Consider the following 26,818-nt stretch of genomic DNA (forward strand, 5'->3'; position numbering starts at 1 on the left):
TGCTCACTAAAGCTCATAGGACTTATGTGAGAGGTAGAAATGGGACATACCATTCTAAATCTGTGGAACTTAATAGCCAGATACTAATAAAAACTAGTGTTCAGTTCAGTTCAGTCGCTCATTCGTGTCCGACTCTTTGCGACCCCATGAATCACAGCACGCCAGGCCTCCCTGTCCATCACCAACTCCTGGAGTTCACTCAAACTCACGTCCATCGAGTTGGTGATGCCATCCAGCCATCTCATCCTCTGTCATCCCCTTTTCCTCCTGCCCCCAATCCCTCCCAGCATCAGAGTCTTTTCCAATGAGTCAACTCTTCGCATGAGGTGGCCAAAGTACTGGAGTTTCAGCTTTAGCATCATTCCTTCCAAAGAACACCCAGGACTGATCTCCTTCAGAATGGACTGGTTGGACCTCCTTGCAGTCCAAGGGACTCTCAAGAGTCTTCTCCAACACCACAGTTCAAAAGCATCAATTCTTAGGTGCTCAGCCTTCTTCACAGTCCAACTCTCACATCCATACATGACTACTGGAAAAACCATAGCCTTGACTAGACGGACCTTTGTTGGCAAAGTAATGTCTCTGCTTTTTAAAAACTAGTGTAGTAATTCTAATAAGAATAAATGCTAGTATGTAAAGAGTCTGATGTGACTGAACAACAACAGTTAAATATAGACGTTTATGTTAAGCATCCCAGTGATTTTGGAGCTTTAAACCTTGCGTCACACACTCTTTCTTTGAGCTATAGGCACTAGAGGACATTTGATGCTAATGAAGACTATTTTTATCAAAGCTTAAAATCTGATCTTGGGTGTGATATTCTTCATTGACCTGTTTTTTCATATGGGAGAGGTTTTTGTCACTCCTTCATTGGCACTCACTGCTTTGTCAGATGGTTAACATAATGGAAAGTGTAGCAGTTCTTGAATGCAACTACTTATGGTAAAGGAAGGCAGTTCTGTGGATGTTCAGCTTTCTTCCTCTGGTCTTCATACATTGTCACAGCCTTCGTTTTATTTCTGAGAAAGCTTTCCCAGATAGTGTTAAACATCAATATACTGGAGAAAATTGCTTATGAACCTCCATAAGTTCTGAGTTACATTGGCATCATTTTCCTGTTTTATCAGTCACAAGGTAATTTTCTTCAACGATGAAGAAGCATGTTTCTTCAAACATGCTACCACGTGTTTGCTACATGTGGTAGCAAACAAACAGATTGCAGCTGTATATCTGAAAGCTAATGGATTAAATATATAAAATGCAAGCATACTGACAATAAATTTATTTTAGTGTTTTCTTAATCTGTTCTTGAAAGTGGTAATACTGACTTTACTGATTGGAGAGAAGAAGGAAGAAAAGGGCAAAACTTCTACAGTAATGAGCTGCAGAATCTAAACCTGTCTTAAAAAGGAGAGAGAATTTGCAGGAAACTTCTGATTGATTAGTGCTTGAATATAGCTTCAGTTTTGCATCTTATGTATAATATATTAGAACTGACATTTCAGTCTTTTTCATAGTATCCCGGTGAAATCAGTAGAAACTTGGATGGTCCCTATAGGAGAAGGCTGGTTCAGGGAAAGTTATTAGCTAACGTAATACATTTCAATTAATGGGAGAGTTGCAAAGAAAAATTCAGGTTTTTCAAGTTTACATCAAGTAAGGCATTAGAATCTTGTAGCTGTTGAACCATGGAAATGAAAGTTTATCTTCATTTATGTAGGATCTGATATAAAGTAAGATTAAAGTTGAATAATAGTTTTTTCCTACTGAAGTTTAAAATTTTCACTCATTGTATTTATTTATTTGGCTGCATCAGGTCCTAGTTGTGTCTCGCAGATCTTTGTTGTGGAATGAGGGATCTTTCGTTGCAGCACTCGGTTTCTCTGTAGTTTGTGCCCCGTCTTACTTGCCCTGCAGCATGTCAGATCTTTTCCCAACCAGGGTTCGAACCCACGTCCCCTGCATTGGAAGGCGAATTCTTAACCACTGGATCAGCAGGGAAGTCCCTTCACTGATTATATTTAAACCTGCCTATTAAGCTCTGTGATGTGTAAATAAGAGTCAAAAGAAAGCAAATCTTTTTTTTTTTTTTTTTAAGAAAGCAAATCTTACGTTTTGTCACACAGTGCTACTCAAAGTGGTGGATTATGTGGAAACTGATTTCTGAAATGTTGGAAAACAAAATATATACAGCGAGGAAATTATCATTAATGTAAAACTTGATAGCATCATAGTTATCAGTAGCTAGTTTAATGAACTTTAAAACTGCTCATTAGGGACTTCCCTGGTGGTCCAGTGGCTAGGACTACATGTTCCCAATGTAGGGGTCCTGAGTTTGAACCCTGATCGGGGAACTAGAACCCCACATGCTGCAACTAAGACCCAGTGCAGCCAAATAAATAAGAATAATTTTTTTAAAAAATAATAAAAATAAAACTGCTCATTTTACCAATAAACCATGCCTAGAGTTATAAGACCTGCAGTCTAATTCTGTAATTGTTTCCCACCTTCACTTTGTCACTCCACTAGTTTAGAGATTTTATGTTTTTGTTGGAATAACCTATGTCTTTGCTGCTTAATGGCATTGGTTCTAAATAAGTTGAAAGTAGCTTCCAGTGCATTAAGAACCTGAAAGCCAGCAATTAGAAAAAAAGAGCAAAATAATTATTATAAATTTAGTTATAAGTAATATTATTTCTTCTATGAGTCCTCTTATTCTTAATATTGAAGGAATAAGTGTGTGCTATTTTCAGTACTCATTACAGACTTATGAATGAAGTTACTCTGGATATGTAGTTGTTACTTCTTTTAAAAAATATATTGTTTCTACTTCAGGTGATGGAGAAGATAACCGGCCAGGAATGAGGGGAGGTCATCAGATGGTTATTGATGTCCAGACAGGTAAGGACTACTCGAATGGAAAGCAGATTTTTTAAAAAATGATACATTATTAAATATCAGATACTCATGAATATATATACTTCTTTCCATTCCTTGCAGAGGTTACATGTTATTGGCCATAACCAGGTATCAAAGAAAATAGGCATTAGCTTCAGATATAACCAAAACCAGGCAATGGCACATCAGCCTGGGGAGGCTGCTGCACAGATGAAATTAGAAAACCTAGAAGAAATGTATTTTGCAGACCTTTATGTGTGTGTGTGTATAGTTTTATATGTGCTTGATTTCACAGTTAGCTGGAATATTTCTTGATTTTTAGTGCATTTATATATATTATTTTATTTTATTTTTTAACTTTACAATATTTTAATGCCATAGTATGGGAATTGTAGTAAAAGAGAAATTAAGGTATATTTTTAAAGGGAGAGGATATAAAATTAGGTAGCCTAATGTTGGTAGATCCATTAATTGCTAAACACTGTCCCCAGGTGTATAAATAATTTGTTTTAGTTAATCTTTCTTGCCTTTTTAATTTTCTGTAACTTGATAATACAAATTTTCCCTAGGTTTCTAAAGCCTAGAACAGCTTAAATACTGTTATATTTAGAGGTTAATGCTAAAATTATAATTGGCTTCAAATTACCATCCTGAGAAGCAAATAATACCAAGAATTCTGTATAATTTTATTTTGTTTTTAAAAAAACTTTACCACATAAAATGCCAATATTCACCCAAATAATATTTTACTTGTAATAGAAACTCTGTTTTATTAGTATTGTGTTATGCTGACAGTAGTTCTCCAGGAATAGTCTTTTTGATTCATAATTTTAAAAAATTATTGCAGTGCAGATAATAATGATCTCGGCATTAACATTATCACACATGTTTTATAAGTAAAAGGAGAAATTATAATATTTTATTTAAAATCCACTGCTAAATTTGTAGAATAACTTGTGAGTTTGCTTAGTATTATTAGGGTCTCTTTGGAAAAGGTTCATTTGAGGCATAGGAATTTGCTTTCCTAGTCTTAGCTTCTCTTCCCAAACCCCTTCCTTCCCACAGAAATAGGTTTGACTCAGCGGTAGTCTTAAGCATCTTTTTTTTCTACCTGAGAGTTCAATAAATAATGCATATGCTTATTTCTCAGAGAACCAGATCTATATATGTTGATTTTTTTTAATCCAAAAAAGTTAAATTTATATGAAAAAAAGAGGTAAAATTTTGTATTTAGATTGTCTACAGTAGCTTTTCTCCTCTTTTGAACATACAGTGGAATTTATAATGCCGTTCCTTTTTTTTCTCAGTCACGATGAAAATATTATTAGGTCCTCCTTTAAAAATTGCTAAGAAAATACTAAAAAAGAGTGTTTGTTTGGAAAGCTACTTTTATTTCCTAGATAAAATGCTATTTTTCTTAAATATGAAAATAATGTGGTTTACTTTAACATTTAAAGTTTTCCTTAATCAAGGAGCAGAAGGAATTTTCATAGTGCTTTCTGTGTTGCTTATTATGGAATGTGGCCTATATAAAATAGGTTAAAGTACATGTGTAACAAAAGAGAAAGATTTTCTTTTTTTGTAACCCATGATATTTGAGAATGGAAAATGAGAATATTCAAATAATAGGCAGATGTCCTAAGAACTTGGTATAAGCAGAGACATTTAAAATTAAAATCTGACTTTTCGGGTCAGAGATCCTTGAAGTAAAATACTTACAACATATAGTGATAAAGATCCACATTTTTTTGGTAATATCTTGGTTTTATGAATTAAGAGGAGGATTTCAGCAGACTCCTGTTAGTCATAAGATCCTTATCCCTACACTCCCTTTAAAAAAATTCTTCAAGGAAAGGAAAAGAGTTGTTTCAGTATTTACTTCATTTGCTTTAGAAACTATAAGAAAACAATGACTTAAAGTAAGTCATTGTAAATAAGTAAGAATAACTTACAGGCATGGGATATATTCCAGATGGAATCTTTAAAGGATTAATTTGTCATAGCTTCTGAGGATTTATTATAGATTAACAAAGATCTACAATGAAAAATTGACCAGTATCCATACTTCTGTTTGAGGACTGGTTTATAGAAGTGTAATAAAAGTACTTTGTGAATATATTTTTGAGCAAATATTTCTACCATAGGAAATTTAAAGATTTATCTATCAATATGTCTGTATGTGGATGTGTGTGTTCACTCAGTCGTGTCCAACTCTTGCTTCCCCATGGATTTGTAGTCCACCAGGCTTCTCTATCCACTGTGCCAAATAGAGGGATTTTAATTTAGAGCCATTTTGTATCTGTTTCAGTGATTTTTTTTTTTTTTAACCCCCCTAGACTTCCTAAATGCTGGGTCAGGCTTTATTTAGGCCCATGCTGCTTCCCAGGTGGCTCAGTTGTAAAGAATCTGCCTGCCAATGCAGGAGACACAAGAGAGATGCAGGTTTGATCCCTGGGTCAGGAAGATCCCTTGGAGGAGGACATGGCAGCCTACTTCACAGTATTCTCACCTGGAGAATTCCATGGACAGAGGAACCTGGTGGACTATAGTCCATGGGATTGTGAAGAGTTGACACGACTGAGCATGCCCACATGCATGTGATAATAAAATGAGATTTTGAGCCTTTAAAAGAGGAGCCAAAAACTTAAAGTCTGATAAACTAAATAATCATGATAGTCAAGTAACAAAAAGTTGTCCATAACTCACGTGAACTTGATGGTCAGTGTTATCATTGCTGCTTATAGTGTGGAAATAATACTAACTAAGTGAATGGTGAAATTCAAGGAGTTTAACCACATTCCAATAATCCTTTGTGTGAGTGATAGGGATGGTGTGTAAAACTTATTGGTGAGGAATTCTTCCTTTTGAGATACACACATACACACACATATATATATACACATACACACATGCATACATAGTAGGAGTCAGACATGACTGAGCGACTTCACTTTCACTTTTCACTTTCATGCATTGGAGAAGGAAATGGCAACCCACTGCAGTGTTCTTGCCTGGAGAATCCCAGGGACGGGGGAGCCTGGTGGGCTGCCATCTGTGGGGTCGCACAGAGTCGGACACGACTGAAGTGACTTAGCAGCAGCACACATATATGCATACATACATATGCATATATATACACACATACTTACAAATGCTAACATTGACTAGCACTGAACAACTTAGAATTCTTTTAATGTTACCTTCAGTACCAGTGACCTATTCCTTTACATATTTTTGTTGATAACAAGTTGTCATTTTTTTAATAGTGTAATTTAGGGCTTCCCTGGTGGCTCAGGTGGTTAAGAATCTGCCTGCCAGCACAGGAGACCCAGGTTCAATCCCTGGGTCAGGAAGATATCCTGGATAAGGAAATGGCAACCCACTCCAGTATTCTTGCCTGGAGGATTCCATGTACAGAGGAACCTGGCAGACTACAGTCCATGGTGTCGCAAAGAGTCGGACACCACTGAGCGACTGACACACACACACACACACCACACACAGACCTGGCAGACTACAGTCCCTGGGGTTGCAAAGAGTCGGACACCACTGAGCGACTGATATGCACGCACGCACGCACCACTGAGCGACTGATATGCACATGCACACACATATAAACTAGTGATGCAGTTAGGATTGGAATCCAGATTGAGGTAGAGGAGGAATGCAGCTTCTGAGGATTCAGGTGTCTAGAAACAGAGATAAAAGTAAGGCAAGATGCCTAGGACTCAACCAAGTCAGAAAAACCTTTGTACTTTCATAAGATTCTAGAATTGTGGTTTAGGTTAAGTTTAAACATGTGTTTGCTTATGAGGTAGGTAATCCAGGAATCTGCTATATCAAGAGAAAACAAAAGGAATTTTTAAAATACCATTCAAAAGTCTAGTAACTTCTATGCCCTGGCATTCTCAATCTTTTGTTTCAGCTAACCCTTGCTGTCTATAGTCCTTTTTATTGCCATGCTCTATTCTTTTGGTATTTCTTTGTTTTCTTAGATGAGGCTTCATAAGTGGGCTCTAAGGAGGCCCATGATACTCTTGAAATGGTATGTAATGTTTTTGTCTGAGTTTGTGGAGCTTTCTGGGAAGATTCATTACCTATTTATTTTTTAAAGGATTAAAATACCTCATAAGTTTTGACATTCCACAGTAAGTAAATACTGCTGGTATTCATATAAAATTTCAAATGAAATTTCTTGCTCTGTGTAAGTGGTATTCATATTGAAATAATAGTGTTTACAAAGTAAACTCTTGCCAACCTTTCCTCTACTCTTGTTTTTTTTTTCCAGATTATTTGCTGCTTGGTATAAGGTGGTGGGTGAAGAAGAGAGTATAGGGAATAAAGTCAGAGAGGTAGTGATGGGAGATTGTGTTGTTTTTTTGTAAGAACTTTAACCTTTATTCATAGTGAGAGATTAATGAGAAATATTGTTGGGCTTTGAGAAATGTTACTGTTAATACTTGACTTTGCATTTTAACAAAACAAATGAGATGATGGGCAGAAGTAGTGAGACCTTTTAGGAAGCAGTTCTTACCAGAGAAGTAATGTTAGCATTGGAATTTACTAGAGTGGTGATCATAGTGATGAGAATTAATCAAATTTTGGGTGTATTTTGAAGATGTCACATACAGCTGACAGGATTTACTGACAGTCTGGATATGAGTGAGTGAAAGGAGTAAAGGATAACTCAAGGTTTTGATCTGATTAATTGGGAAAATAGTATAGCCTTTCCCTAAGATGGGTGGAAAAAGAGGATTAAATATGGTCCGTTGTTCAGCAGGTTGATTTCAGACAGGTTAAGTTTGAGATTCCAGTTACAAATCCTAGTTCAGTTCAGTTCAGTTCAGTCTCTCAGTCGTGTCCGACTCTTTGCAACCCCATGAATCGCAGCACGCCATGCCTCCCTGTCCATCACCAATTCCTGGAGTTCACTCAGACTCACATCCATCAAGTCAGTGATGTCATCCAGCCATCTCATCCTCTGTCGTCCCTTTCTCCTCCTGCCCCCAATCCCTCCCAGCATCAGAGTCTTTTCCAGTGAGTCAATTCTTCACATGAGGTGGCCAAAGTACTGGAGTTTCAGCTTTAGCATCATTCTTTCCAAAGAAATCCCAGGGCTGATCTCCTTCAGAATGGACTGGTTGGATCTCCTTGCAGTCCAAGGGACTCTCAAGAGTCTTCTCCAACACCACAGTTCAAAAGCATCAGTTCTTCGGCTCTCAGCTTTCTTCACAGTCCAACTCTCTCATCCATACGTGACCACAGGAAAAACCATAGCCTTGACTAGACGGACCTTTGTTGGCAACGTAATGTCTCTGATTTTGAATATGCTATCTAGGTTGGTCATAACTTTCCTTCCAAGGAGTAAGTGTCTTTTAATTTCATGGCTGCAGTCACCATCTGCAGTGATTTTGGAGCCCAAAAAAATAAAGTCTGACACTGTTTCCACTGTTTCCCCATCTATTTCCCATGAAGTGATGGGACCAGATGCCATGATCTTCGTTTTCTGAATGTTGAGCTTTAAGCCCACTTTTTCACTCTCCACTTTCACTTTCATCAAGAGGCTTTTTAGTTCCTCTTCACTTTCTGCCATAAGGGTGGTGTCATTTACAAATCCTAGTAGATATTTCTGATAAGTGGTTAGATATATTATTTTGTGTTTCAGAAGACAGGTCCAGGCTGAATAATCATTTCCTTTTTTGTGTTTGCATAGAACTTTGTTCATCCTATTATTTTTACTATGGTGATTTCCATATTGTTTTAGAATTGCTTGGGTAGGTGTTATGTGTCGCATTGCTCTCTCCTTTCTATCTCCCATCCCCAGTAGTCTTATTGTGGCCGAGGAGGGGGGAGAGAGGAATCTTGCATTATTTATTTTTGTGGCCCCAGAGCCTGGTATGGAGTATGTACTAAATATTTGTTGAATTGAATCAAAATTTTGAAATCCATTTTCCTTTGAATGGAAAGAAAGATATTTATTTAGAAACTACATTCTTACATTGCTTTAAACCTTGGTGAGTAGATCATGTCATGATGCCGTTTGTTTAATATGCTAATATTTTGAGGTGAATTTACGTTATTGATTTTATTCTAATATATTTAAAATTTCTGATGATTGTTCTATATATAGACTATATTATCTTACAGCTGTAGTTTACTACCTTGGGATCTAGGTAGAAAAATAAAATGTTTTATAGACTTTGTGTTTTTTTAGGGTAACATTTGGTGCTTTCTGGATTTAATTTGAGTGTAAGAGAATCTGGGATATCTTTGGGATTTTTTTCTCTACAAATTCTTCTATTTCTATTAGAAAATTAAAAGCATAATTTACCAAGGTGGTTTCATATACTTTATTTCATTATGTATTCTTATAACTGCTACCATTAGGTTGATTTTAATCATCTTCTAAGATGCATTTACTGTTAAGTCTTAGAAAGAACCTTTTCTAGTACAATCTTATTGATATAACAATCAGATATAGTGGTTGGAGGTTGAGTTTGTGGGAGGGAAGTGTGTATGTGTATTTGTTAAACATATCTGGATTTCAATCCTGATTTTTTTTTTCCCACTGACTTTTTGTTTGATCTTGAAGGAGTTATGATGATGATTAAAATAGGAATAATTGATTTGTGGGAGTTAAATGAAATAATTTATAATATAAATACATACTATTTATATGCAACATTAACATACAAATACATACTTATTAGTTCTTCTGAGAGAATTTGATGTAAATTTAGAGGTCTTTTTTTTTTTTGATGAAATCTCACAGTGGAAATATTTTTAAGCAGATTAAAAATTTTTGAAAAGCAATTTAAAGCAAGCAGTTTTGAAGGGAAAAAAAATATCTCACCCGTAATTCCACATTCTAACCAGTATTATTTCGGTATATTTGTTTCATCTTTTGTATATATTGCCCTTACTAATGTTTTAGAAAGTAAGGGAAACTATAAGTATACTTTCATATTTTTAGAAAAAAATACTGAAAATCATTTTAAGAACTTTCTCGTAAGAATTAGGTAGGTTGTGACTTTCCTCAAGTAGAATTTGAAGAAACCAGAAGTTCTGTCTTTATAAAGTTGGTGCCTACGTAATGAAGTATAGAGAAGTCCAGTCCTTATTTTAAATACGCATTTCGAAGATTTCCTGAACAGGGCTCTTAATCTGTTGAAATTATATGTAATATTTGGTTTGCATATTCATTTTTCTGAAAGAGAATCCATGAATTCAGATCATCAAAGAGTTAAGAACATTTTCACTAGACTAAAACGTTTTCTTCAAACCTGAGGAGTAATATTTATTGAATACCTACAATATGTAGAGGTTGGGATTAGAACTTTAATATGTTCATTTATTTTATTTACTACTGGAAAGGTAGATAATCCTCATTATACAGAATAGGTGATGTTGTGTCCAGAGCTGTGGAGCTGGGATTTGAACCTAGGTCTGTAGGACTGTCTGGCTCCAAAGCCTGTGTTTATGTTGCTGTTACCTTGGTGATTCTTAGATTCTTATGCTGAAGATACAATGAAAATCTCCAGTATAATAGCAGAAAAGAGAAAACACAGTAGATGTGAGCTAAATCCTGAGACCTTAGCAAGTATTAAATATATAAATAGTAATAAAGTATATAACTTCACTTATAAAATACCATAAAGTGAAATTGAAAAGGATAATTAATTCCTTTACATTCTTATTAAAAGCTATTGCAGATATAAAGAGTAAGGAACAACAGCTTTCTTAATAATTGCTAACATTTATTGAGTGATTGCAGTGTGCCAGGTATTTAACTAGACTAAAACTTCATAGAGCTTATTTCAGCTTCTTTGAAGTGACTTGTATTTCGGAGCAATTATTGATTCCCCGTGTTTCATGTATCTTGTTTTCTTAAATATTAAAAATGTAATAGTCCTTAAATTTTCTTTTCCTTTTTCAGTCTGTAGATCTTTTTTTTTTTTTTTTTTCAATTTTGCTACAGCTCTAAGAATTTAAAAGTACATGGAGGCACAAATTTTACTCTAATTTTCAAAGTTTTCTTCTAAGTGAATTCTGTTGTTATTACTAGAGAAGGAATGTTGTATTTTGTCCTACTTGGAAGAGCATGTCAATTTTATTGATCATAATTCCTACACCTGGCAGTTTTCCACTTACATTCTTCAACTCTGAGTTGTGTTTCAAGTCTGAATAAAATAAGGCGAATAGAAAGACAGAAAAGACATGTCTGTTTTGCTTCAGAGTGGAAGTCTGTCCAGATGAAAACTTCATTGCACCAGGCAATTCTTTGTTCAACTCTCATTGAATTTTAAGAACGTACATTACCAGCCTTTTTCTGACTTAAGCAGAATAGGTGATAAGATTTAGGCAAAACCCCAGTATTTGATATATTTTAAAGAGTTAAAGAAGTTGCTGGAAAGAGCCTTCTATGGAAATCTGAACCTGACTGTTCTATATACTGTATATGTAAAGTTCTTTTTTTTTTTTTTTTTAATTCTACATAATGATTTTCCTTGATATTCTTTAAAGAAACCATTGAAGAAAGTAGGTAAACATGGGCTTTAGTTTTTAAATACAAATACATTCATATGGCTGTATTTCTATAACTACATGTGATGGTATATTTCTATAACTACATGTGACACAAATCTGTTTCTTTCATATGGTTATCAGAAAGGAATTCTAAAATATAGCCCTAGTATAAAGTATATTGTCATAGGCAGAAAATACAACTTTTAGCATGGAAATTGCAATATGTTGAAATAACCCAAAAGATCAGTCTGTAGTTTTGTAATCATAGCTTTACGTAAGAAATATAGCTCTTTTTAAAGAGAGACAGATGAATCCAGTTGATAATCTGCTGGGTCTTGAGCGTTCAAGAGAATGGCTAAAGAAAGTAAGGTTAAAGAGCACATAAAGTATCTTTTTCCCTTCTAATTTATTCCTCCCTTCAAAAATTCTCATGTCAATCTAAGGTCTTAGCTACATTTTCAGAGGGATTAAACTCATAAACTAAATGTCCTGACAGAGTTCATTTAACCTTGGATATAAGTTTGTGTTTCTTAAAAGCTTTTTAAAAAATTTCACTTGTTTTTCTATTGTATTACACTAGAAATTAAGCTAACCTCTTTTACAAGGCTACTAACCCTCCTCTTCCCTCTTCTTTTTGAGACTTGAATTAAAAAAAATTTTTTTTTAATTTTGTTTTGGGGTATAGCCAATTAACAAACAGTGTTATGATAGTTTCAGGTGAACGCTGAAGGAACTCAGCTGTACATATACATGTATCCATTCTCCCCAAACTCCTCTCCCATCCAGCCTGTCACATAGCATTGAGCAAAGTTCCTGTGCTATACAGTAGGTTCTTGTTGGTTATCCATTTTAAATACAGCTGCATGACATTAGATTTTTATCTGAAATTGGGCCCATGGTATGTCAGTCCTTAGTATATGCATTCTGTACTATTTCAAAGTGGAAAAATTGATTTAATTACGAATAGTAGTGTGCCATCTTGTGGAGGATTATGCAATTAGCATAGTCTAAGAATCAGAGGAGGATAGATACTGAAGTTGGGCTTGTAAAATAAAAAGCTTGCTTCTTTGTGCAAAATGGTGTGAAGACACTGATGTGACAACATTTCTACCTTATTTGTAGTGTATGTGAGATGTATAGGTTAGTACTTTTGGTAGTGAGTAGTTGTAGGGTTTATCTAGTACTGATATCGAAAAAGACCTGTGCCAAAGAATATGGCTGCATTTTAACTTTTGTGGCTGAAGTAATGACTGATTGGTTATTGATCCATTTAGTCTCTGAGAATGAAATTGGCTTGATATGTTTAACATTGGCTATTGTTGATCACTTTATTCCCAATCTGCTTCTTGGCTCATCCTTTTTAGTAAGTCCATATGCTGCAGGTTCAGATCTGACCATGTCACATCTTTGCATAAGATCTTCTGTGGATCTATACTGTGTGTAGTTGTTGTTTAGTCGCTCAGTTGTGTTCTACTCTTTTGTGACCCCATGGACTGTAGCCCACCAGGCTCCTCTGTCCATGGGATTTCTCAGGCAACAGTACTGGAGTGGGTTGCCATTTCTTTCTCCAGGGAGTTTTCTTGACTCAGGAATTGAACCCGCAAACCCACATCTCCTGCATTGACCAGAGGATTCTTTACCTCTGACCTACACGGGAAGTTCATACTGTCTGCAGTCAAGTTCAAAACATTTATGTTGCCGTTTATCCCATTTCATGATCTGTCTGCTGCCTGTCTTTATAACTTAACTATATCCCACTACCTTTTTTGTTCTTTTAAAATGAACAGTGTGTTTATTCATCACACAGTTTTCACCATGGTACGTGCATTATTGAATTCTCGTGATAGCTTTATGAGATAGGTATTCTGTCCAATAGAATTTTAGAGCTGAGGAAACCAGTGGTTAAGGAATGTGGTGTTGGTTCCACAGCCATGGTGGTAGAGCTGTGATATCATTCAAGGTCTGCCTGGCTTTAGATTCTGTGTCTTTTAAAACACTTTTTGTGTGGTTTTTCTGTTTCTATACCTTTATTTTACTTTGTACCCTACTTGAAAAAGGCCTCTTCTCTTTCTTTCATTCTGTCAACAAAGCCACCTTTTGATGCATAGGTCAGATACCACTTGTCACCATGAAATCTTCCTGGGTCCCTTTCCTTTTGTGAACTCTCATGGTGATCTTTTACCTTTCTTATGGCACTTAGTCTATGTTGCATTGTGGTGATTTATGTACTTGTTTTATGTTGGTGGTGTTAAGTTGCTAAGTTGCATATGACTCTTTGTGACCCCATGGACTACTACTCCTCTGTCCTCCACTATCTCCTGGAGTTTGCTCAAATTCATGTTCTTTGAGTTGGTGATGCAATCTAACCATCTCATCCCCTACTACTACTAAGTCGCTTCAGTCGTGTCCGACTCTGTGCCGACCCCACAGACGGCAGCCCACCAGGCTCCGCTGTCCCTGGGATTCTCCAGGCAAGAAAACTGGAGTGGGTTGCCATTTCCTTCTCCAGTGCATGAAAGTGAAAGTGAAGTCGCTCAGTCGTGTCCAACTCTTCGAGACCCCACGGACTGCAGCCTACCAGGCTCCTCCGTCCATGGGATTTATCAGGCAAGAGTACTAGAGTGGGGTGCCATTGCCTTCTCCAATCTCATCCTCTACCACCTCCTTTTCCTTTTGCTTTTAATCTTTTCTAGCATCAGGGTCTTTTCCACTGAGTCGGCTCTTCCTAATGGGTGGCCAAAGTATGGGAGCGTCAACATTTTATATTCTTCACTAGATTGTAAGCTCCTTGAGGGTAGAGATGATGTCATCTTTGTTTGTTTTTTTTTCTCTAAAGCGTCTTGCCAATTCGGGTTAGTACTGAGAAAATATTGACTGAACATTCCCATGCGTCTGGGAGAAATAGTCTCTGTAGCCTATGCTCCTTTAAGAAAAGACAATAGAGAAAGGGCTGCTGCTTGAGGAGGATTTACTACCCTATGCATGTATATGAATTATTTAAAAATTTCTTTTTAAATTGGAGGATAATTGCTTTACAATGTATTAGTTTCTACTGTACAGCATTGTGAATCAGCTGTACGTATACATATATCCCTTCCCTGACATGAGTTAGAGCAAAGTCCCGGAGACAGTGAAGGACAGGGAAGGCTGGTGTACTGCAGTCCATGGGGTTGCAAAGAGCTGGACACAACTTAGCAACTGAATAACAACAACATTCCCTCCCTCTTGAGCCTCCCTATCATCCCTCCATCTTACCCCTTTAAGTCATCCCAGAGCCCTGAGCTGAGCTCCCTGTGCTGTATGTAGCAGCTTCCCACTGGCTCTTTTATACTTGGTGGTGTATATGTTCTAGTGCTACTCTTTCAGTTGGTCCCACCTTTTCCTTCTCTTATTGTGTCTGCAAGTCCATTCTCTACATCTGCGTCTCTATCCTGCCCTGCAGATAGGTTCATCAGTTACATTTTTCTAGATTCCATATATGTGCATTAATATACGATATTTGTTTTTCTCTTTCTGACTTATGACAGTCTCTAGATTCATCCACATCACTGCAAATGACCCAGTTTCTTTCCTTTTTATGGCTGAGTAATATTCCATTGTATATATGCACCACAATTTCCTTATCCATTCATCTGTCGATGGACATCTAGGTTGCTTCCATGTCCTGACAGTTGTAAATAGTGCTTCAGAGAACTTTGGGGTACATGTGTCTTTTGAGTTACGGTTTTCTCAAGGTATATATCCAGTAATGGGATTGCTGGATCATAGAGTAGTTTTATTCGTAGTTTCTTAAGAAATGTCCACACTGTTCTCCATAATAGCTGTATCAATTTATGTTCCCACCATCAGTTCAAAAGAATTCCCTTTTCTCCACATTTTCTCCATCACTTATTGTATGTAGATATTTTTGGTAATGGACATAATGACTGGTATAAAGTGATACCTCATTGTAGTTTTGATTTGCATTTCTCTAATAATGAGCAATGTTGAGCATCTTTTCATGTGTTTATTGGCCATCTGTATGTCTTCATTTGAGACAAAGGTCTGCTTAGGTCTTCCACCCATTTTTTTAATTGGGTTGTTTGTTTTCCTGATATTGAGTTGCACGTGAATTGTTATGTAACCTATAAACATGAGAGTAGACATCAGTAAACCAAGCTACTGCCATGTTGCAAATAATAACATTTCCTTTTTTTTTGCTTTCTTCTCACTACAGTTCTATCTGGTTATTTCTATAATCTTTAAAAGTTTTTTTATTCTTTATGTGTTAAATAATATTTTTGCTGGTGTTCATTTCTAGATATTTTTATCTCCGAGTGATTTAACTTAAATGATTAGATGATTTAATTAAAATTGTGTTATGCATTTCATTCAGGTATGTCAGAAGGTCCTGTTTCTATCTTGATTCATTCAATTTTACTATTAAACTTTTAACTGGGACCACAAAGCATTCACAAACAAGAATGACATCTTGGATTAATTCCCTTGGGATGCTTTGCTCTGTGCCAGATTTTATTTTGCTCAGCTATCAATGAGGCTGTTGTGGAAATGTGGGTTTTCTCTGCTGTGAGAATTTATGCGTACAAAGAAACTTGCTTTTCAGAAAGAACATTGAGAACCCAGAGCCCAAGAGGAAAGGTTATTAAAGTTAATGAACCAGGGTAACCTTATCCAGAGGTTGCCCAGAAACACCATTAAAACAAAAGGTCAATTGCTATTGCTATTTTAGTTGTATACCCTCTCCTTCTCCAGGCTTTAGAATCTAATGGGGTTTGGCAAATAATTTTTATGTCAGATGAAAATTCTTAAATTTTTTCCTGTAAAATTTTCAGTATCTGGGCATTACTGTGTTTCATTTGGGAAATAGAATGTTACTTAACTAATGAGAATGGATTGTTTTGTATTTCTGAGAGGTGGCACCATTCCACTGTTTCACATTTGTACAGAACCGAAAGTGTTCTAGGTACTTAAGTTAGACATGGAAACAGATACAGTGATACTATTTTTATTGCATTTGTGGTGCTTAGTAACTACAAAGTATTTTGTGTGTGTATGCATGTTTTAAAGGTAGAGATGCTGTTCATGCTTGACAACAGTCTTCAGAATGTTTTCGTGTAACTTATACCTGAAAATCTGTATCACCACACTAAGAGTTCTATAAATGAAAAAACCAAGACCCAGGCAAGTGAAGTGACCTATACATGATTACTAAGTTAGATTAGAACGGTTCCAGTGGTTTGTTCTTATCCAGCAGCTTTGTTTAAGATTTCCTCTAGGTTCTTTCACTTAGAAGATTCACTTAGAGTTTGAAATTACTTGAAAACATGACAAAAATCTCTTATAAGATATCTCTATGAATGGCAGGAATTTTCTTAAGTAGTGTTACAGTATTTCCATATGCACTGTGCATTTTACCCCTTCATGGTAGGATGTAATGTAGGTGACAGTCTCCATATATATAGGCTTGGGTCATGTCAGTTAGAGAGTAGATGGCTTTATAGTTTCCTGTAATATAGTATTTAACTTAAAAAAGTGGTAGGTATGTATAACCGATAGACATAAGATATTTACAAAGGAGATAAATATTTGAAGAAAAGAAAGGTACTATTATTTTATAAAGAAAGTGGATGATTCACAGTGTTGTATATAAAAATTTTCACTAGTCTCTGAGCAAGAAATGTTTTGTCACATGATAAAGTCCATAGATATAATAGACATTTCAGAGTTAGAAAAAATCAAATTTTCAGGATACCTGGAATGACTTAAAAGTTGATTTCTGAGGAGTTAAATCTACCACAATATATTGACAGTAATTTCCCCCAGTTTCCATGGGAATATCAAGGCTATGCATCACTTTATTCTTAAGATATCTCACTTCAACTCAGCTAGTTTTAACTATTATTTTTGATATTGTAGTAGAAAACAGTTTTACTGCGAATTTTTTTTATGCACTGTATATTCCTCTGGAATTTTTTTTTTAAAGACTCTGAAGCTGCATTGTTGAGAAGCTGGTAAAATGTAAACTTTTCATGGCCTAACACAGAAGATCCTAAACTGGCTGCTCATCAAGATTCCCCTTGGATACTGTCAAAGTACTGCCTCTTTTTACTCACAAAGGACCTTTGGAATCAGAATCTTAGGGGATGCCTCTTAGTTACCTTCATATTTATAAATCTATCAAAACACTGGTTCTGCAGCAGCCTTTCCATATGCTTATGTTTAGGAAATACTAGTATTTATTTTGGAATGTTACCAGTTTAAAAATTTCATTTTTAAGGTTACTTAGAGGAATCTTCTTAAATGATCTTAGAAGCAATAGCTAAAGTGGGTGCCTTTGCTTAAATTCTGTTCTTAAGTTTATTTTTTTAAACATATTTTTCTAATTTTCACAGAGACTGTTTATTTGTTTGGTGGCTGGGATGGAACGCAAGATCTTGCTGACTTCTGGGCGTACAGTGTGAAAGAGAACCAGTGGACTTGTATCTCTAGAGACACTGAGAAAGAGGCAAGTTTTCAGACTTGAGTTCTCACCCATCTTTATTACGATAGGGGTGTGGGCATACACTTCTCTTTCTGAGTGATTTGTGTTCTTTTCTAATGTATGTCAGCAGTGGTAGCAGAAGAATTTGTGGTGACAAGTTTGGCTTACGTATTCTTGCATTCCAGCTTCTATAGCAGGTTCTTGAACTACAGTTACATGAACAAGTCTATATTATAGAGATAAATAGAAATGGGTATCTAATATAACTTAGATTTTAACCATTTTAGTTAAAATGTAACTGTATAAACCATCTTTTTTCTCATGTTTGTGTCACCTCTACTCTTATTTTGTACATTTATTTTTGTTTCCTCTGGAAATACGTGCTTTTGATTCCTCACTATCTTGCTACTTTGGCCCCTCCATATTTGACTATATTATCAGTTTCCACAAATGGTAGATATTTTATTTTTAACTAAAATTGTTTATATGTATTCATGAGTGAGTCTATTGATGCATATACACATAAAACTTCCATAGTGAATAGAATGTCTTGAATTTATGATTTTGAATTAAATAAGTGTATAATTAATTATACACTGCTAGAAGGCACATATTCATGTTTTTTTTTAATATCTTTGTAGAATTTTTTATTGTACTTTTCCATCCAAGCAGTTTTAGATTACAAGGTGAAAAATAAACTAAAAACAATTGTAACAGCAAATGAAAAGAAGAAGAAAAGACTTAATTCAAAGCCACCAGTTTTAATCTAGGAAGGCCATTTTTTTAAAACTCTGGTGCTATGTTTTTCATCTTAGGAAACTGGATTCTTGCTTACTTGGTGTGTTCCTTTGTTAATCATTTGAGTATTTTTTAATCTTTCTAAAGAGGTCTTAAAATTATTATTATCCCTGTAAAAACGGCCTTTGCCTTTTCAGTATTAAGTACCATTTTCTGAAATGATTATTTCTCTCCTCAAAAATACAAAGGCAGATCTTAAAAGAATACCTTTCTTATTGCTCTTAAACTATTTTAAATCTAGGTTGATTGTGTCTGAATTGTTTTTGCAAGAAGTTTACAATTCATCCTGAAATCCTTTCTCTTCACTGAATTGCGTCGAATTAATGCCTAAGTTCCACCAGTTCTAGCACCCAATACTGAGTTTCAGACATTTTTTCCTCTCTATTCCTTTCAGCTTTGTGGTTTCTTTCTTAAACTTTTTTTGCCTCCATTGTTGATTCCAAACCTAGTCTTCATTCATTAACATAGTCTTTAAAAAATTTTTTTCTTTGGGCCACATAGCATCTCTGCTTAAGCCCTATAATTAATCTCAGTCTGTTTCAGTTATCTACTGCATTCTATATATCACAATATATTCCATATATTACAAGTACCCACAAAACTTTAGTGGCATATAATAATAAGTATTTTGTTCACCAGTCTGTAGGTTGACTGGGCTCACTCATGTGTTGAGAGTCAGCTGACTGTCTCTAGTCTAGACTAGCTTCTGGGACTATTTGAGTGTGTTCTGCATAGCCACTCATCTTCTTGTTGGCTAGCATGAGTCTTATTCTCATGTAGGGGCAAGGCTGCAGGGGGGATGATGTAGACGTATGTGCGTCATTAAATTTGTTATTGTCCCATTTTCCCAAAAGAAGTCATGTGATCAAATCCACAGTTATGGCCGATGGGCGGCACTACCCAGGGACATGGATCAGGGAAGTATGAGTAATAACAGCTACAACAATAATAAAGAAGTTTATCTACCTTAGTTCTATTTGCTTAGTGTGAAAACTTCAAATTTCTCATCATGATTTGGTCCCCATCTACTTTTCTAGCCTCATTATTTGACTGTGCTAGCCATACTTGTAGTTGCTAGAATTATTCAACATTCTCACCTGTATTCTTTGGTATGCAATTTGTTCTTTCCCTGTTTGGAATTAACAGAGGCTGCTCCAACCATGTACTCAGCTTTTATCTAGTGTATGCCTGCTGCTGCTGCTAAGTCGCTTCAGTCGTGTCCAACTTTGTGCGACCCCATAGACGGCAGCCCACTAGGCTCCTCTGTCCCTGGGATTCTCCAGGCAAGAACACTGGAGTGGGTTGCCCTTTCCTTCTCCAGTGCATGAAAGTGAAAAGTGAAAGTGAAGTCGCCTAGTTGTGCCTGACTCTTCGCGACCCCATGGACTGCAGCCTGCCAGGCTCCTCCCTCCATGGGATTTTCCAGGCAAGAGTAACTGGAGTGGGGTGCCATCGCCTTCTCCGAGTGTGTGCCTACTTACCCTTTAAAACACAGTTCACACTTCAGTTCCTCTGTGAAGCCTTTCTTGACTTCCCCAACCAGAATTGGAAGCTTCGTTTGGTGTGACCACTTAACCCCTTAAATTTCTTGAGTGGGTTACTACAATGATTAGTTTATATTTCTGTTTCCCAGTGAAAACTCTGAATTCCTTAAGGCATGGATGGTTACTCTGTAGTGAGTAAATAGTTCAGATAAGTTAGATAAAAAGCTAATGCTGGAGAAAAGCAAAGAAATGATAAATACAAAATTCAGGAGAGTGGCTGCTTTGGCAGGAGAGGGGAATTATAGGGGTCCTCAAAAGTAATATTAATGTAATATTCTAAGTAATATTTAGAATGCAATTAATAGTAGATTATTTTGCTGAGAACACTTTTCTGTTATTTTCTAGTCAGTAGAGGTAAATTGATTATCCAGTATTGGAATTAAGATTTATTATAGTTTATTATTACTTACTTCATTTAAATACCTAAAAACCTTTGTTTCATTAGTGAAGTGAATGAGGATATATGGCTCTAGCAAAATGCTCATTCCTTCCAAAATTGAAGAGGTTCATATATCTAATTTTGTTTTCTACAAAATTAGTACAGTAAGTACAAGTTTTATTATTTAATGATACCTCAGTGCATATTTTTTAAAAAGTATAATATACAATTAAAAAGCAGAATTACTGTGTGTAAAATAATTAAGCAACAAGGATATATTGTGCAGCATAGGGAAATAGAACCGTTAATTTGTAATAACTTTAAGTGGAGTAGAATCTATAAAAATATTGAATCACACACACACACAAAAGTAATTTAATTTATTTAGATTAAGTACCCTATCAATAACACATAGTAGATTGAAAGATAGTAGAATGGCTCAGCTTTTAGAATAATTATTTTAAATGTTCATGTATATATGCATGTAAGTTTTTATTGGTTCAAAACAAATTATATTTTTAATTTTGCATTTTTATAAATATCTTTAATATCTATCTTAGTGGAAGACAGCTAGATTCTCATATGCTCTTGCGCATGTCATCTTTTATAACAGACTGTTTTACGTAAAATATATGAAGAAAATTGGACCTCACATTTATATATTCTTGGAAAGACTATTAATATTAGTAGTAGTAGTATTTTAATAGTATTTTAAGTGTAGCCTTTTTATGTAATAGCACATATTCTTTTTTGATCTTATACTCCATATTGACAAATTGTTGTTTGCTTCTTAAAAGTAATTGCACTATAGACTCTGAGACCTCATCAGCTAATGGTTTGTATTCTGTTACAGTAAAATCCACTGATCTGTGTTGCTCTTTGAATATATCTTTTTTCCTGTGCTTGTTTTTTTACTTGTGTGATGGTCACTTGAAAAATATTGGTTCTGTGAGTTAGTCAGGTCTTCAGATGTTGACATATTTTATTATACCAAACCAAATTTGTTAATATCACTTCAGTCACATTAGCAAAGTCTTTATGTGTTGAGAAGGTGTCACAATCACAGTGGCAGGTAGAAGTTTTCTAAAATTCTAAATTTGCTTTAAAATGTACATTTTATTACTGGCAACAGATTTTATCAGTTGTTTTCCTTTAAAGTAAAATACTTCATTCACTTTTCAGAAAATCTCTGAATACCTGTACCTGGATTGTTAGTTTTCTTTTGAGTAAATACCATGTTTTGTGGAAAAAGCAGCTAGATCAGCATGCAGCTAAAACAACTGCATAGATGCTTTTCCTTAAGACAGCCACCGTGTGCCAAGCAGCACCGTCTCATAGTTTTCTAAGTCTCTGTAGTTGTGACTGAATAGAAGGCAGGTAGATTTATGTCTGCTGCTATATCACAGGTCATGTAGCTTCTGGAAGGTATCACATACACTTATAAGTGAGTAAGAGTGAAAATAGTATTGTTATGAACAGTGACAGATTGTATTTTACTGGGGTCCAAAATCACTGTGGACGGTGACTACAGCCACGAAATTTAAAGACACTTGCTTGCCCCTAGAAGAAAAGCTATGACAGACTTAGCGTATTAAAAAGCAAAGACATCACTTTGCCAATAAACGTCTGTGTAGTCAAAGCTATGATTTTTCCAGTAGTCACATATGGATGTGAGAGTTGAACCATAAAGGAGACGGAGCGCCAAAGAATTGATGCTTTCAAATTGTGGTGCTGGAGAAGACTCTTGAGAGTCCCTTGGACTGCGAGGAGATCACACCAGTCAGTCATTCCTAAAGGAAGTCAACCCTGAATATTCATTGGAAGGTACTGATGCTGAAGCTGAAGCTCCAATGTTTTGGCCACCTGATATGAAGAGCTGACTCACTGGAAAAGACCCTGATGCTGGGAAAAATTGAGGGCAAGAGGAGAAGAGGGCAACAGAGGATGAGATGGTTAGATAGCATCACTGACTCAATGGACATGAGCTTGAGCAAACTCCAGGAGATAGTAAAGGACAGGGAAGCCTGGCATGCTGCAGTTTGTGGGGTCACAAATAGTCAGACATGACTTTAGTGACTGAACAATAACAACAATTGTTATAAAAATGACTTTGACTTTATAGAGTCCCTGAAGACCCCTGAAGTGCTGTTTTAACCCCCATTCCCTTTTCACATAGGAAGCTATCCCAATAGTGCCTTAGTTAATGTCCTTTATGGGCTTCTCTGATAGCTCAGTTGGTAAAGAATCTGCCTGCAATGCAGGAGACCCTGATTTGATTCCTGGGATGGGACAATCCGCTGGAGAAGGGATAGGCTACCCACTCCTGTATTCTTAGGCTTCCCTTGTGGCTCAGCTGGTAAAAAATCCACCTGCAATGCAAGAAACCTGGGTTCAGTCCTTGGGTTGGGAAGATCCCCTGGAGAAGGGAAAGGCTACCCACTCAGTTACTTAATGTTCTTTGTAGGTGTCTTACTCTTACCCCAACTCTGTCCTGTCCCTGACCCCGGACTCAGTTCATGATAATGCAGTGCGTTTCAGTGCCATGTTTCTTTAGTATCCTTTAGTTCCTTGACTTGTCTGTCTGTCTTGACCATGGCATTTTTGAAGAATATTTGGCAGTTTTGTAGACTATCCTTCTGTTGGGTCTGTTTAATGTTTCCCTAGGATTGGATATAGGTGAAGCATTTCTAGCTGCGATGTCACGTGTGAACATCAGGTCCTCCTAAATATGTCCTGTCAGGAGACAGGCACGGTACATCAGTTTGTCCGATGTGCTCACCAGATTTCCTGCTCCATGATTAAGTAATTTGAGGGGAGACATTTTGAGACTATGGAAATATTATGTTACTCATCAAACTTTCCAGAGAAGGAAATGGCATCCCACTCCAATATTCTTGCCTAGAGAATCCCGTGGCCAGCGGAGCCTGGTGGGCTGCCGTCTATGGGATCGCACAGAGTTGGACATGGGTGAAGCGACTCAGCAGCAGCAGCATCAAACTTTTGCCCTTTTAGCATCCATTGATGGAACTGTTAAAACTTTCTCCAAAGTGGTTGTACTGTTTTACATTCCTTCCAGAAATGTATGCGAGTTCTGGTCGCTTCCTATCTTCTTTCCCTATTTGGCACCTTTTTCAAGAATCAATGGAGTATATAAGTATATTTGTCTTTTAGGATATTCGAATATGCCCCATTATCTTTTAATCTATTTATATTCCAGTGTGACTTTAGATCAAGTAATGTAAGACCTTTTTGTTCTTCTTTTTAAAAATTATTTTGACTCTTCTAAGTCCTTTACATTTTCACATAAATTTTAGAATCATCGTCAGTTTCTAACACTGTTGAAATTATGATTGGATGTGTGTTCAGTCTATAAATCAACCTGAAGGTAATTGATGTCTTAATGATACTGAGCCTTCTAATCCGTGAACAGGGCTAAATTTCCATTTATTTGAGTCTCATTATCCCTCAGCACTTGGAGTTTGAAGATTAGAGGTCTTTTTTATTAAATGGACCCCAGTGTATTTTGCTTTTCCTTGCTGTTATAAATGAAACTTAAACATTTTTAATTTTCAACTTGTTTCCTGATAATATACTGAAGTAAATTGATGTTTTAGTATTTTTTGTATCATCACTTTCGTGAATCCACTTAATTATTTCTAATAATTTGTCTTTTGTTCTATGTTGATTTCTTAGGATGTTTTAAACACTCCTGTCATCTTTGAGTAGAGATGATTTAACTTCTTTGTTTCCACTCTTTAAAAAAATTTTTTTTAATGTCTTACTGCACTGGCTGGACATCCTTATTTCAGATCTTAGCAGGAAAGCATTCTGTATTTCACCATTAAGTGGAAAATTAGAGTTAGGATGGTCATACCTTGTTTATCAGATATAGGAAGTTCATTTCTTTTCCTAGTTTGCTGTGAGTTCTTCCTCATGAGTATGTGTTAAATTTATCAGGTGCTTGGTTCTATAATATTTATTGCTAAGATTGTATATTTTCTCTCTTTATTCTTTCACTTTTCTTTTTTTTGACCTTGCTAGCTAGTGGGATCTTAGTTCCCTGGCCAGGAATTAAACCTGGGCCCCAGCAGTGAAAGCACCAAGTCCTAACCACTGGACCACCAGGGAAATCACCTTTATTCTTGGCAAAGTACCTTGATTGATTTTCAGATATAAAATTGACTTTGCATCTTTGAGATAAACCCCCTTTAGTTATGAAATATTCTTTTTATATATTGCTGTATTCTATTTAATATTTTGTTAAAGATGTTTTGTGTTTGTAGTCATGAGGTATAATAGCTATCTGTATATTACTTCTCCTCTTCTTCCTTTGTAGTATAGCTTCAGTGTTGTGTCGTCCTCATAAAATATGTGTTAGGAGTGAATAGAATACAGATTTTAAAAATGGAGGTCTTTTTCTTCCTCTGTTTTCTGAAAAATTTTTTGTAAAATTGATACTAGTTTTTCCTTAAGTATTTGATAAAATTTACCAGTATAGATAGCTGTGGCTGTATTCTCCTTGTAGAAAGATTTAAAATTATGAATCCAAATTTTCAAGAGATATAATGACTTCAAGAGATATAATGACTAACCCTAACCCTAACCCTAGGGTGTCAATTTTAATGTTATTTTTTCAAGGAATATGTCCGTTTTATCTTCTTAGTCAAATTTTACTGTATTTTTCATGATAGTTCTTTGTTTTTTAGTGAGCCTATATTGGTGGTACTGCTTTCATTTCTGATACTGGCAATTTGTATTTTCTCTCTCTTTAAAAAAAAATTAGCCTTACTACTGGTATAATTCTGTTAATCGTTATTTTTTGAAAGGAAAAAAATAACTTTATTAGTTTTCTCTATTTTTTCTTCTGTTCCCCAGTTTCTTGGTTTCTATTCTTTATTCCCTTTTTTCTTCTTAGTTAGGAAGTAATTTGCTCATCATTTTAATAGCACTTTTGCTAATTAAACTGAAGCAAGAAGTTCTATTATTCTCCTATTAAAACTTCAGATTTCACACTGTAGGGAATATGGCATAGATTCATTATATGTTGCCTCATATTTGTTTTTGAAATTGTTTAATTACAGAGGAAATTGTTTTTTGTTTTTTTTTTAACCAGGTAAAGAACTTTATTAACTTGCGTTTCAGACTTTCCTCCCAGGCTTCTTCAGCTTAATTAGCTGCAAAGAATGAATTGTATACAAGCAAAAAATGCAAAGAGCTGCATTGTCTTGGGGCTTGGGATTAAAAATACTAGATCTAGATTTTATTAGATCCATAAAATTTTAAAGAGCAGTCATAATATAAGATAGCAACTCCCAATAACTTTTTCAAGATTTATCTTCATCAGAAGTTGACTCGGCTTACTTTGCTTCATTCTTGGAAGCTTCACCAAAATTGTCCACAACATCTAGAACTTCATCATCATCATCCTCTCCCATGGCAAGTGGTGCTTTTCCATCCACAGATTGTTCAGGCAGAGCCTCAGCCTGTCTTCTTAAACTGATCGGACTCTGTGCCAAGCAGGTTTAAGATGCTGGGTAGCATTTCTGTCAGCTGCTTTGTCTCAGCATGGCCTGTAACAGTGAAAGTCTTTGCTACCAGAGAGGCCTAACCTCTAGGGTTGTTCAAGTGAATCACTATTCCTTGATTTGTGAACATCTTCACCTCTTCAATACCAGAGATACTGTTTACCTCTGACTTCTTTAAAGAGAACTGAAATTTCTTTATTGTCTGCTGTAACTGTTCTAAGAACCACTTTCTTCTTTCTGCTAGCAGTTTTTTTCCCACTAATGTGCGCTTGTGCCTGCCATTTGGCGAGTTTATTCTGGTTCGCGATAGTTTCTTTCATCTTGCTGGAGCAGAAGTAGGCTCCCCTGGTGGATTAGGTTTGGTGCTTAGGGGGTCTCCTGCAGACCAGCTGAAATTAGGTGCACACATGTGGGGACACAACATGGCAGCCAGAGCGGAAATTCTTTCTTAAATAAAATTTCTGCCTTTCTGCTGCAGATTTTCCTTGACAAAAATATTTAACAATAATCTTAAAATGGTAATTAGTGTGAATACTCACACGAATGTCAAGCTGTTTTTCCTGTCTGATATTTTTATTCCTTCATCTAATCTAAATAATACTGGATTACTCATCCTGTAATACTGCTTTTTTATGTTGTATCCTTCTCTAGAAATCTATAATAGCTC

At 35.8% G+C, this 26,818-nt stretch overlaps 1 protein-coding gene, 1 non-coding gene and 1 pseudogene across 9 annotated transcripts in view; 1 reads left to right on the plus strand and 2 right to left on the minus strand.

The window, feature by feature from the left end:
* The window catches only part of MKLN1 (muskelin 1), a 392,081-nt gene that overhangs the window by 286,934 nt on the left and 78,329 nt on the right, over window positions 1-26,818 (plus strand). For all 8 annotated transcript variants that reach the window (XM_061415397.1, XM_061415396.1, XM_061415398.1 and 5 more), the window contains 2 exons: window positions 2,836-2,901; window positions 17,817-17,929. In XM_061415397.1, coding sequence (XP_061271381.1) covers window positions 2,836-2,901; window positions 17,817-17,929 — 179 coding nt within the window. The remainder of the gene's footprint in view (window positions 1-2,835; window positions 2,902-17,816; window positions 17,930-26,818) is intronic.
* TRNAE-UUC (transfer RNA glutamic acid (anticodon UUC)) lies at window positions 24,683-24,754 on the minus strand. The gene has a single exon. It is a non-coding gene; the product is annotated as a tRNA-Glu (tRNA).
* On the minus strand, window positions 25,905-26,471 carry LOC133246758 (transcription factor BTF3-like; annotated as a pseudogene).

The sequence above is a fragment of the Bos javanicus genome, chromosome 4 (assembly GCF_032452875.1).
Source record: "Bos javanicus breed banteng chromosome 4, ARS-OSU_banteng_1.0, whole genome shotgun sequence".
Classification (NCBI taxonomy): domain Eukaryota; kingdom Metazoa; phylum Chordata; class Mammalia; order Artiodactyla; family Bovidae; genus Bos; species Bos javanicus.